This window comes from Hetaerina americana, unplaced genomic scaffold, assembly GCF_022747635.1.
Source record: "Hetaerina americana unplaced genomic scaffold, ioHetAmer1.1.p SCAF_11, whole genome shotgun sequence".
In the NCBI taxonomy this organism is placed as follows: domain Eukaryota; kingdom Metazoa; phylum Arthropoda; class Insecta; order Odonata; family Calopterygidae; genus Hetaerina; species Hetaerina americana.
In genome coordinates this window covers 5,916,206-5,928,799 of record NW_027286181.1, presented here as the reverse complement: position 1 = coordinate 5,928,799, position 12,594 = coordinate 5,916,206, and the positions used below count along the sequence as shown (strand labels likewise).

Here is a 12,594-nt window from a genome sequence, read left to right as displayed (position 1 = left end):
CCCTGTACGTTCCCTCATTTTCTCGGTATTTTTCTTTAAGGCGAATGTGTATAAATAAAAGAAAAGCTTGCAGAAAAATGCTGCATGATGATGACCTGAGATATGAAAAACTGCGTCATAAGCAATATCAATTATTTTTCGAGTGATTATTTGCTCGAGTTATAGTTTCATATTATTTGTGTGACATGATCACATATTTAAAAAGAGATCTAAATTTTGTCTTCAGAAATTTTTTTACTGGATCATATTACAAGGAATCATTTCAACCTGCATAAAATGTATCAGGGAAAGTGTCGATGAGAATTCTGAATGAAATAGGAGGAAATTTAGATAATAGCCTGTGATTAAATTAGTGTTTATACCTAATTAATTTATATTTCAATTCATTTACCAGGAGCCCCCGAGTATCAGCTGCCACCCTTCGACCCATTCTTTGCCAAAGAAGTGGTTCACAAGAGATCTGGGCCCCTAATGCAGTACAAGCTGAAGTTGAAGAATGTGGTGGAAAGTGGTTGGAGGCTGTCCACTGTGACTCGGTTCAAGTTAGTCCTGAATAGTAGTCTTAGCGACTTATTTAGTCTTTTCTTTATAATTCCACAATTTAAACGTCCTAAAACCCCATGATATAAAACTCAGAGAGCTCAACGTCCGATTGCTCACCTTAAATACTTTTATTCCGTTGTACAATCAGAACCTTTCAATGATTTCATCTTTTTGCAGGAGTGACATGGCTAACAAGAAGTTAACGTACGAGCAGACATTTCCGGAGAAGGTAGTCAGCGGAGATTATGAGTTTGAAGGAAGTTTTATTCCAGTCCGCATGAACAACAAAGGAAAATTTAATCTTACTCTTTGTAAGTAATAAGGAGCGAGTTAAATCGTTCTCTTTCAATGGACGTTCATCAAAGTCTAATCATCAATTGAATTTGAATTCAATATTTTTATTAATACCCAAGTTTAATTGCACAAATAATCGTATTGGTTATTATATGGTTTCAATATAAATTTATCATAGAATACGTCCCTTTTTAATGTTTTTATTAGAGCGGGTGAGCGACTTACTTTCTCTTTTTTTTCACTTTACACTACATGAGAAAGCATCCCGACCATATCACGTGCCATAAATTTAAATACGACTCTGGAGCAGAAATTGACTAAACTCCCTCTAATACAATACTATAAATAAAATTTTCAAATTCACCAGAAAAAAGTGACATGTTGCCATATCTTACAGATCGTTCAGTAGTAGTAGTTTTGAGGGGAGGCGACCGACAGCTGAGGTCATTTGCGCCATAGGGGATGGATAGGAAAGGATGAAGGGTGGAGAGAAACCCGGCGTCGGCATTAGCCTACTCTTTACGAAAGGCGCCAAGGGGTCCGCGGCTTAACGTCCCATCCGACGGACGGCGTACTCACTCAAAGTGCCCTCCACAAAGCACCTCAAGCAGGGATCGAGATACCTCTGAAAAATATTCAACACCGCCGGGATTTGAACCCGGGCCCTCTGGGTGGGAAGCCAGTGCGCTAGCCCCCGCACCATCTCAATCCCCTCAGCTCTCGTTCCCTTTCTTAGCAACTGCTAATGCTCTAGGTAAAAAATTTCACCAATTAAGAAAGGTCTCCGATGCCAATATTTAAGCAACCGTGAAAGGGACACAGCTGAATTATTTCGAAAAAGCAGCTTATCTCATTCAAATGACAGTGGGCATCTTTCACCAATCAATTGTTTCCTTTACTTCCAGATGATTACAACCAGACAACAACAGTCACCTTGAGGCGAGGAGAGAGGTCTGTTGATGGTCTCCCTATATCTGTGCGGATTGTCAACACTGGTGTCAGAGACATGAAAATCTACATATCAAATCTTCTCAGGGCAAACACAACACTGAGTAAGCATTTTTTTCAACTAAATTGAATGGATTGAATATGTAGTGTCTGCACAATACATCTAATTAGACTAGAGTAGTATTGTGCATTTTTTAACTCTATAGCATCTGAATTAATTAAATTCCTATTTATGCACAAGATAACTTGAAGTTCACATTAAATAAGACGCACTTTTCCGATCAATGTTACACAGGCAATCTCTAGTTCTTTTACATATTTCTTTTTTACTTGGCGTGTCTTTTCTGATGGTGGATTCCTTTAGTATGAGGAAGAATGGAAAATTTTAGACGGTGCAGGTTTACACATTCGTGAGGGCTCAGGAGGACGGGTAAAATGAAAAGAAATTTTGCAGATTCCAACTCCAACACTTCATTCCCTCGCCGTTATAGATGCAAAAACCGACATCCCCTAATCATGGCAAGTATTCGACATAAGATAACCACCGACGTTGGTGAATACACGTAAAAAATTATTTAATCTTTCACTAAATGACGAAAGAAGAACTAATTGGTGAGAAAAATTCATCAAAATGTTGACTATTGTGAGGGAGAAGGATGATTTGGGGTGCATGCTGCACACGGAACAGTTTCTATCACCTCGACTTACTATTGATTGCTTCGAAAATTTGCATGGAAACACCAAACAAAAGGTAGGAATGAAAATCATGGTTTTGCACTGACGTACCGGACGGATTACATAATCAACGAGCGGCCAAAGTATTCAACGATTTGACATTGAGGAAAAATTCTCCGAAATCCAATAAAATGTTTCGCGCGAAAGAAGACGATGGCCACTTGCATGTTCCAGCTGCTGTTGAGCAATCATTGAAATATTTTGTGAAACGTATTTAAAACTCTTTCAGTTGATTCTTAAAAACCCCTTCGCAAAAGCATAGTTTCCTCCATAATCTCTATAGCTGTTTACTAGATTTTCCTTTTTTCTCTCCCTCATTAATGTTGATTATTTCGACATCTGGAAAATTATCTCTCATTTAGTTGTAAAAATATAACATGCTTCACGCATTAGCTTTATCCTTAAAACTATAAGTGGAATACCCTTGATAAGCCCTTGAAAGACCAGATTTAGAATTCCACGGAGAAGAATTATTGGTGAAAATGGAGTATTTTACCGAGAACCTTTCATTCGAATCAAAAATATCACTTTGTAGGTCGCTGGGAAAGTTTCCTATCCACGTACAAGTTTATGAGTCAATATGTTTACGTTTTCAGAGTAACTAACTCCGTTGTTGTCGGAATCATTTGCCGTAAGTAAAGGCATGTTCGCCACGAAATTTATCGTTTGAATAAGTCCCGATGAATGACCCACAGCTACAATTGTTCCACGTATTACACGACCAACGGGATCCAAAACAAGTTTTCACAGCTACTGTGATTGCGCCTATCATGAGTGAAAGGGGCTAGGCAAGAAGAAAATCTCTTTGATTATTACCTTAAAGCAGCTTTGAATGCAAATATTTTCATGTGATAAACACGCGTGTGCGCAAAATGGCTATAAAAAGATGGATTTTTTGTTTTTTTTGATGAATTTTGAACTTATGTCAACAGATTTAATTTAAAGAATATTAAAATACGTTCTCTTTATTGAACACATTATCAATTTTGCGCATCCTTCAGATTATGGGAACAAAGATTACATTTGTGTATTTTGTGTGCGTCGCGCGGTGAGTAAAGAACAAATGGTACAATGCCGAATCCTTAATAAAGAGAATTTGGAGATAAGAGAAATTGATATTGTAATTGAAGTTAAACTGTATTCCTCATACCTTTGTGGTCTTGTAACCTTTGCCATAAACCATGGCGTGACTTGTAGGTCACGCAATTTGGAAGCAAAGCAATAAGAGCCGGATGGGGAAAGGAAAGACAAAGAAGGATGACTCGGAAGTGGTAAGGCAAGAGGTTGCTGGGCCAAGGAGAATAGCTGCCGATAAAATTACAAACCAAAGATAGAAACTTAATTTTCATTTTTTATTTTTACATCTCCTTTACAGATGGAGTTATACATTACTTTCAGCTTTTCTTGACCTCTCGAAGACCGTTACTTAGGTAACTCGGCAAATGGCGTCGAAAACCATTGCTGCACTTCTCGAGTGACGTCATTTGAGACGTCAAATCTCCGACCCCGCAAGTGTCTGTTGAGCACAGGGAATGCGCTTGGGGCAAGACCGGAAGAATGGGGCAGATGTGGCAAACTTTAAAAGAATTTCAATTTAAGGCTGTAGGGGTTGACAACATTCCTGTGGAAGTACTGAAATGTTTAGGAAAATGTGGGATGAAAACTCTAAATGAACTGATTAGTTGTTTCTATGAGGAAGGAATCTGGCCGGAAGACTTTGTGAGATCAGTGTTAGTTCCTTTTCCCGAAAAGGTAAAGGCTACCATGAGAGGTCTGAAGAATCAAACAAAGTTTGATATCCCACGCTGATAAACTGGTTCTCGGGATCATTAACAAAAGGATAGAGAGGAGGGCAAATGATTACTTAGGAGATGACCAGTTTGGGTTTAGAAAGGAGAGAGGAACGCGTGATGTTATTGCAGTAATGAGATCACTAATCGAGAGGAATATAAAGCATTATTAGGACGTATTTGCCTGTTTCCTGGGCTTCGAAAAGGCATTTAATAGATTGAACTAGGAAATCTAATGAGTATATTGCAGACAATATGAATAGATTGGAGAGAAAGGAGGCTAATCCGCAACCTGTACATGCCCCGCTCAGGTACGAGTGGGGAACGGGGAGTCCGGATGGACAGTGTTAGGAAGAGGTGTACGGCAGAGTTGCCCATTATCACCGTTGCTGTTAAACCTGTATCCAGAGGAAATGATTAAAGAGGCATGGGAAGAACTGAAAGTAGGAATGAAAGTCGACGGGGAATTCGTAAAATCAGTTAGTTTTGCTGATGACCAAGCTTTAGTTTGTCAGTCAGCCAAGGGCTTGCAAGCATTGCTTAGTGAATTGGAAATGTAGTGCGATAGATATGGAATGTTAATTAATGTAAATAAAACAAAGCTTATCCGGTTTGCCATTAAGACAAAGGTCAAGTTTAATATTAAATTAGAGTAGGAGGAACAGTTTACTTATCTCGGAAATCTCGTGGACCGAAATGGTCAAAGCAGGACGTTGAGTAAGAATGTTAAGAAAAGGCTCGTCAAAACTTTGCAATAGAGTGAATAATTCGTGAATGAGTCTCTTATTATAGATGTAGATGGGTCGCTTTTGAAATGTGGGAGTGGGGAAAAATATCGAAGGTGAAATGGGCCGAAAGCTAAACAAATGAGAACGTTGAGGACAGAAGATAGTTAGGAGAGATCATAAGGAGGCAGGACAAATTAATGCATGACGTATTGATCTTCAGTGGGATGTTGAAGGCAGTAATACAAGGGAGAATATTAAGCAAACGAGGAAAGGGCAGGAATAGAATAAGGATGTTGGACGGGATGAAGGGAGGAAGGAAGTAAACAAAGATGAAAAGGGACTCGTAGAGATGTTGAATTGTGTTTTTTTAGGAGAAACAAAATACTTATCTGGTACGTGTGTTCATCCACAACCTACCTTAACCGTAAGAGTACTTCAAAAAAATATACATATAAATATTGAAATTTAGGCATCCTAAATGACTGCCTGTGCAAAGAATTAAAGCGTATTAGGGTAAGGTCAGAGTTTTTTGTTTACGTTGATCTCTGAGTTGTATGCTCAAAGCTTTTTGGAAGTATTTCGTTTAATAACCAAATCCTATCCCACGCCAACGGCTAGGTACCTCCTGTTTTTCGAAACTATGTATAAATGAGTTCGTAAATGGCACAGGGAATCATCAGTGTTGTCTTAACAAAAAGCTAGGTCCATAATGAATATATTTATAAAGTCTTAGGTGATCGTTAACTTCTGTTGAGTTTACGAAGAAATTTTTTGCCGATGCAGATGAATATTCATTTAACGGTATTCCAAGGCCGTCTACGGTTGGCCCCCAGGTGAGCTACATCTCTTGAAAAAATAAATTTTTTTCCTCTCCCGTGGAAAATACTCAAAATCACTTAACACCATTCTCTTTTGGACTGCTCAAACATTGGCGTCATGATGACCTCCCAGTTTCTCTGGTTAAAGTCTCCGCCATTCTTGTAGGGAAGTACTAATGATGAGTCTGAATGAAAACCGTCCTTCAAGAAGACTGGATTCGACTCTTTCATGCATCTTGTCATTGAAACAACTCAAAAAACTTACTCTCATAAGCATTAAAGTATAGGATCAGAGTTGACTAGGAATTATTACTTAATATTATTATAGTATTAATAATATTATTATTGTTATATTATACATAATAACAGTAGAATTAGCCTAGGAAGAATGAAATTCACGTTATGTGAAATTGAAGTTGAATGTTTAAATTGGAAAGTTTCGGAGTGAAGCAAGGAAATTTTCAATTAACTGAACAAAATTGAGTAATTCAATTGTAAACTCTAAGAACTATGAGGGAACTCCATACAAATAAGATAATTCCAAAAAGAAAAAAAAATACTGAAATAAGGTTTTTAACATTTTGCATAAAACTCTGCTAATCCCTTATGCTCATTCAATAATTCATTCCTATTTGTTATGGATAAGTACAAGCGCCTGCTATTGCTTTAAAAACCGTGATCTTAAGAAGGATCTTGCCATCTAAATCTACATGAGGAATTTGTTTTGGAGTCTTCTGCAATAAATCATAGAAAAGTATGAAAGATTAGGTGGGTCAGCATAAAAAAGAAACAGTAGGGCGTCATTTAATAGTAGTAGTTTTGAGGGGAGGCGACCGACAGCTGAGGTCATTTGCGCCATAGGGGATGGATAGGAAATGATGAAGGGTGGAGAGAAACCCGGCGTCGGCATTAGCCTACTCTTTACGAAAAGCGCCAAGGGGTCCGCAGTTTAACGTCCCATCCGACGGACGGCGTACTCACTCAAAGTGCCCTCCACAGAGCACCTCAAGTAGGGATCGAGATACCTCTGAAAAATATTCAACACCGCCGGGATTTGAACCCGCGCCCTCAGGGTGGGAAGCCAGTACGTTAGCCGCCGCAGCGTCATTTAAAGATAAGAAAGACTTATATATTGGTTTAATTAGATCTGTAGAGGTGCATAATGGTGTCATTTTGAGTTGATGAGATGTTTATATTCTTATTTAAAGGGTTGTTGAAATAAATTAGAGAAAAATGTAATGGGCATTGTTTAAACTGTAATTGAAAGGAAGAGAAACTTAATGAATGATCAACTAATGAACTTGTAAATGCTTTAATTGATCTAAGTATACAGATAATTCTTCTATTTTACAGCTAAGTAGCCTCAACATACAGTTACATAATTCTATAGAAAGTCTTGGTGAATAACCATTTCACCGAGCTCTTTATTCGCCGCACCAAATAAATTCACTAATCAAAAGATGAAGCCTACTATTGTGATCATTAAACCGAGCAGGAAGCCCTACATCACTAGACTATCCAATTAGAAACTTCTGAAATTATAAAAAATTATGGAAACCTGTAAAAATTAGAGGACTAAAAAATGTGCAAAAATAAATAATTCTTCAATCCGTGGCCAAAACAAATCTAATTCAACAAGATATTTCTTGGAAATAACTTAGCACCAACCGTCGCGGTTTTAAGACAAGGCACTGTTAGTAAGGGCAGAAACTTTTGTTTGATTTGAGCAAAAATTATGAAGATTACTCAACTTTATAAATGGACGGACCCTTAGTGGTTTTTGAGGAAAGCAATGATTTGCAAATATGCCGACGCTAACTTAGAGGTGAATTTGAAGAAGGACCATAGAAAAAAATGTCAAACTTCTGTGATAACACAAGATTACTTGTTACCAAATAAAGAAAATTCGAAGAACATTAAATAAAAGTTGATGGGTTTTTTTTGCATTCATAATGTTTTTTAAACAATATACGCAACTATGTATATCGATTTACTCGCAGTTTTCCAATTATCAATCGTACAGAAATGTGAAATTCAATGCAAATGACTGTATACTACTCCACGATAACGTAGGATATTCATTCAAGGAAGGTTTCTTGCTTTTATCCAGGTTCACCCTTTTATATTTTCTCCGACCTTCGAATATTTTCTGTTTCGCTGATTAACTTTTTGCCAATTAATTTAATGAATGTCACAACCAAGTACATTTTGGAGAAAGAGAAAATATTGGTTCAAATGAACAAGCACAGGACTTTCATTATTCAAGTATACTCATCCTCTTGAAATACCACCGAAGTGTATGCGGTGAGACCAATCCCCATGCAGACCTGATCCCCTTTCCTCGAAGAACACTAAACCAGTTCCATCTCCGGGAATCCCAGCTGCTGCCTCGATCCTGTCTCATTTGTATGTCTTCACTTTCCCTCCCGCAGATGACGTGGTCGAAAACGTGATCAACGCGTCTTGGAGACCGTTCTTCCCGCTCTTCCGACCGGCCATCAACGACATGGTGAGCAGCGCGTTCACCCTCATCTTCAGCCGCGCCTTCGCCAACTTCCCATTCGAGGAAGTGTTCCAGCCAGCATGATGAACGGGCAGCGGCAGCCAGGTCGACGGCGGACACCCCGGGGGCGAGGAGTTGGTCCCCCCTTCTCTTTGCCCCGAGTCCTGACTCTACCGTCTTTCGGTTCTTCCGCCACCGGCGCCCTCTTTTGCACGCGGACCCTCTCCCCTGTAAGCGACACGCGGAGAGTGAGAGCGCAAGCAATCATAGTGACTCACTTCCAAATGTTTGCCACTGTGAAGAATGCAATTGTGTGCATGGATGACGGCGATCAGCTCAGAAGCAGGGATCCGATACCCGAAGTGCACTTTCTCTCGAAAAGTGAAAGGGTACATAACTTTAAATTGACATCGCCTGGTCTGTTCACCAAACGGCAGAACACATGTGAAATAGGACTTGTAGGCTTATCTGTTGCAATAAAAAGACTATTGTACATATCGAGCTGGGAATTATTAATGATTCCAGGATGAAGAATATTGCCTTGGCATTTGTTTGCGAGGAAAGAATTACAACTGTGGCTCTTCGAAATAACTTTTTTCACTACCTTTGATTCTAAAACCACTATGAATTTACTTGCAAACATTTAGCTGCAATGTAACAATTGCAAAGGGTAAAAATATAAACTTTGGGAATATATGCATTGCAATGCGCATTATCAGATGACTCTGTTAAATGTTACTGTCGCGTTATATGCCGCAGTTTCTTTGGACTAAGTATTTGAAAAGCGTTAATTTCTGTTGAATTTGTAATATCAAATGAGACTGGAAGGTATTTCCTTCATGCGAATCATGTATCAACTGTTATCAATTCGAATTGTTTTGTAAGAAAACCTAATATTACTTGAAAAAAATTACATATGTCCCCAAGGAAGTATTGACTTAATTGAGTAAAAGTAAGGAATCAACCGATACCCAGCTAAATCTTTCTCAAAAATAAATAAAATAAATTTGGGGAAAAAATTAATGGCAGATCAAAGCACAAATTGCTAAAATTCTTCATCAGAGTCCCCGACACACCAATTCCAGTGCCTCCACCAGTTGTGCTCGTACCCTCAAATTGTCTCTAATGCATTAGAATTAATTGTTGAATTCCCTTTCAGCAATTGAAATATGACATTGATTTTTTATGGTTTATTAACTTTGAATAAACGCAGTCACCTCTATTATAATACAACAAGATAAAATATTCTGTGCTTTAATAAATTCAGAGTAGTAGTAGTATTTAGGATAGGCGACCGACTGCTGTTGTCATTTGGTGGAAATGAATTTCCTGTGGAAAAGATGAAGGGTGGAGGGAAACCCAGCGTCGGCATTAGCCTACTCTTTACAAAAGGCGCCGAGGGGTCCGCAGCTTAACGTCCCATCCGACGGACGGCGTACTCACTCAAAATTCCCTCCACAAATCACCTCAATTAGGGATCGAGATACCTCTGAAAAATATTCAACATCCGCCGGGATTTGAACCCGAGCCCTCTGGGTGGGAAGCCAGTACGATAGCCACCGCACCATCTCGATCCCAATATATTTAGAGCCCAGCTACGAATAATAGTTTTCCGTATGACAAGCATATTTTTAAGCTACTTTATGGTGACGGAGCATTTCCAAATGTTTAAACTACATTTTGCACTAGAGATTCATGACCGTTCTCAAGGATAAATAATATTCGTGGTCCATGCCCTAACTTCCCAAATTTACGAATATTGTTCCAATGAAAAATCTCCAGATCAAACTGTTTTAACAGATTAGCTTCAAAGTTGACGAAAATATAAAAATGGTCATGGTTTTTATATTCAAAGGACAAGTAGTCTTAAAGACGTTTTCACTTATATCCATGTTGCTATGCATAACTTTGTTGCTTGGAGTCAAACACCTGCCCTTTAAAGCCTCTTATGTCGAAGCTTTTTGTATTTATAGGGGGCAACCTGGAAATATAGTATTCTCCGACTCAGTCGCAAAAACCAATAGATATGGGAGGCAGAGTGTAGGAAGTTCAAAAGAAAAACATTTATAACTTTAACCTTGAAACATGATGTTTCGGAGAAAGGCGTTGCGCAGATAGTTAATTGGCTAATGAATAAATTATATTTGATAAGGCGGCGAAATGAAAGTCATAAATGTGTTTCTTTGTAATGTAACGGGTTTTTGCAATAATTTCTCAAAAAAAATAAGCAGTGGAAGAAAAAACGCAGGAAAATTAATTCAGCACCGAAGAGCTTGAAGACAGACTTTATAAGCTAAACATGTGGCTAAAACACACTTTGTTCACAGTAGTTAACCCTATGGTAGGTTTTGATAATTTAGGGGAGAACTCACTCAAAACAATTGCCTTTAGTGTTGGAAATTCACACATTCACGATTAAGAACTCAGGTTCTTTCCTAGTTCTATGCCACAAATCTATTCCTCGTAAAATCCTATTTAGCGGAAAATCGCACCGCTTAAACTTTAAACAGAGAACACTATGGCTTAGCTCTAGATTTAAATAAAATAAACATATTATTGTCTGATAAATAACGTGACAAACCAAATGGAACGTATTAGAGAAATACGATTTGGTAAAATTTCAATTTTCTGTTTTATCAATCCGAGGGTTTTATAGGTTCAGAATGTGAATGCCCTTTCATTATTATCGCCGTGAGCCAAAAGAGTGGTTGGTAGTTTTGTACAACAGGTAGGAAGTCGAAACCGGAAAATAATGTTGAGGATAAAGTCAGAAAACTAAAAGTTTGCCGATAACGACTGGCTGAATGGGGAACAAACAAATGGATAAAAGACTGGAACTCATCGGTTCCACACATTGCAATACCCAGGCTGGACAGGTATAAGGTAAAGAAGAGCGTTCGCCCACACATCAGTATTCTCCACGGAAAGAAAGGAACCGCACGGAAGCCATGCAGTCGCCAGCACTCTTACTCATCTCGTTGTTCATCATGTACGTCGCCGAAGCCAAGCATTCTTCAGCAAGTAAGTTCCCGTGCCCGCGCTGTTATTCCGGGAAGAAATTCCCTCGTGTTCTCAACGGCAATCGTTGATTGAAGGGGTGGGATTGAATACCAAGATCTCCTCTGTTTCTAATTCTGGCAGAGGATCGATTTTAAACCGTCTTTGTAAGACAACTACAGGGCAGTGCTGAAGAGGCATCAGCTATCATCAGTTTTTATAGCGTTTGTAAGGTTATAAATCCCGTTGACAAGTATCTTTTGACTAAATTCGTTTTTTTAATTGGCAAGAAAAATATTCCGCTAACCTACTTATATTAGTCAAAGTTGTAGAAAAGATTTTAGAAAGAGCAATAATTTTCATCGGGATCACAGTATTGGAATTTGCATGTTAATTTGAAAAACTATAGTAAAGCCTCAATGGATTAAAGATCCTTGTATCGGAATTAATATTAAAATTAAAGGTGCCCTTCCTACAGAAATAATTGGTCCTCCAATATATAGTGTAAGGGAAAGTGTTTTACTAAAGTCACTATTGAGTTTACTGGAGAAAACTGAACACTTAAAGCCTAGTTTACTACAGGGTTTGAAACTTTTGTTTTTCGTTTGCAGAATAAGGGATGATGAAAGCTACAAAGCACCTGGCAATGGAAGTTGGAAAATCCTTGAAATGGATGCTTTTTAGGATATATATATATATATATATATATATATATATATATATATATATATATATATATATATATATATATATATACACATTCAAACACGAAATCTTGGCTGAAAGAATCGGGGCGCTTGGCGACATATTAGACCCACGGATCTCAGGGTAAATTGACTATCCTCGATAGCTCAAGTGGTTAAGAGCATCCGCCCGGCAAGTGGAAAGATCCGGTGTTCGAGTCCCGGTTGAGGAAATATTTTTACTCTTGTGATCCGTTCGATTCCGCCTTCCCCACCTTTATTGTGTTCGTCCTTTATATGTGTTCCTATCCCTTTTCCTTATATCTGTTTCTGTATATATGAGTATATATATATATATATATATATATATATATATAGATGATATACATCTATATATATATATATAGATGATTTCTTCGACACAGGAGAAAGGATAGTAGTAGACCAATCATACAACATCATAAAGAATAAGAACATTGCGTTTCGTGGCACGCAAAGCCAGAAGAATCCTTTCTCCTTGTGTGTTTTCTATTTCTGATTTGGTGGATGCAACAG

At 38.2% G+C, this 12,594-nt stretch overlaps 1 protein-coding gene across 1 annotated transcript in view; it reads left to right on the top strand.

The window, feature by feature from the left end:
* The window catches only part of Jhbp16 (Juvenile hormone binding protein 16), a 45,807-nt gene extending 36,947 nt beyond the window's left edge, over nt 1-8,860 (top strand). The window contains exons 4-7 of the mRNA XM_071599202.1: nt 395-542; nt 721-854; nt 1,743-1,889; nt 8,289-8,860. Of these exons, the coding sequence (XP_071455303.1) occupies nt 395-542; nt 721-854; nt 1,743-1,889; nt 8,289-8,443 (584 nt within the window). The 3' untranslated portion in view covers nt 8,444-8,860. The remainder of the gene's footprint in view (nt 1-394; nt 543-720; nt 855-1,742; nt 1,890-8,288) is intronic.
* The last annotated feature ends 3,734 nt before the right edge of the window (nt 8,861-12,594 follow it).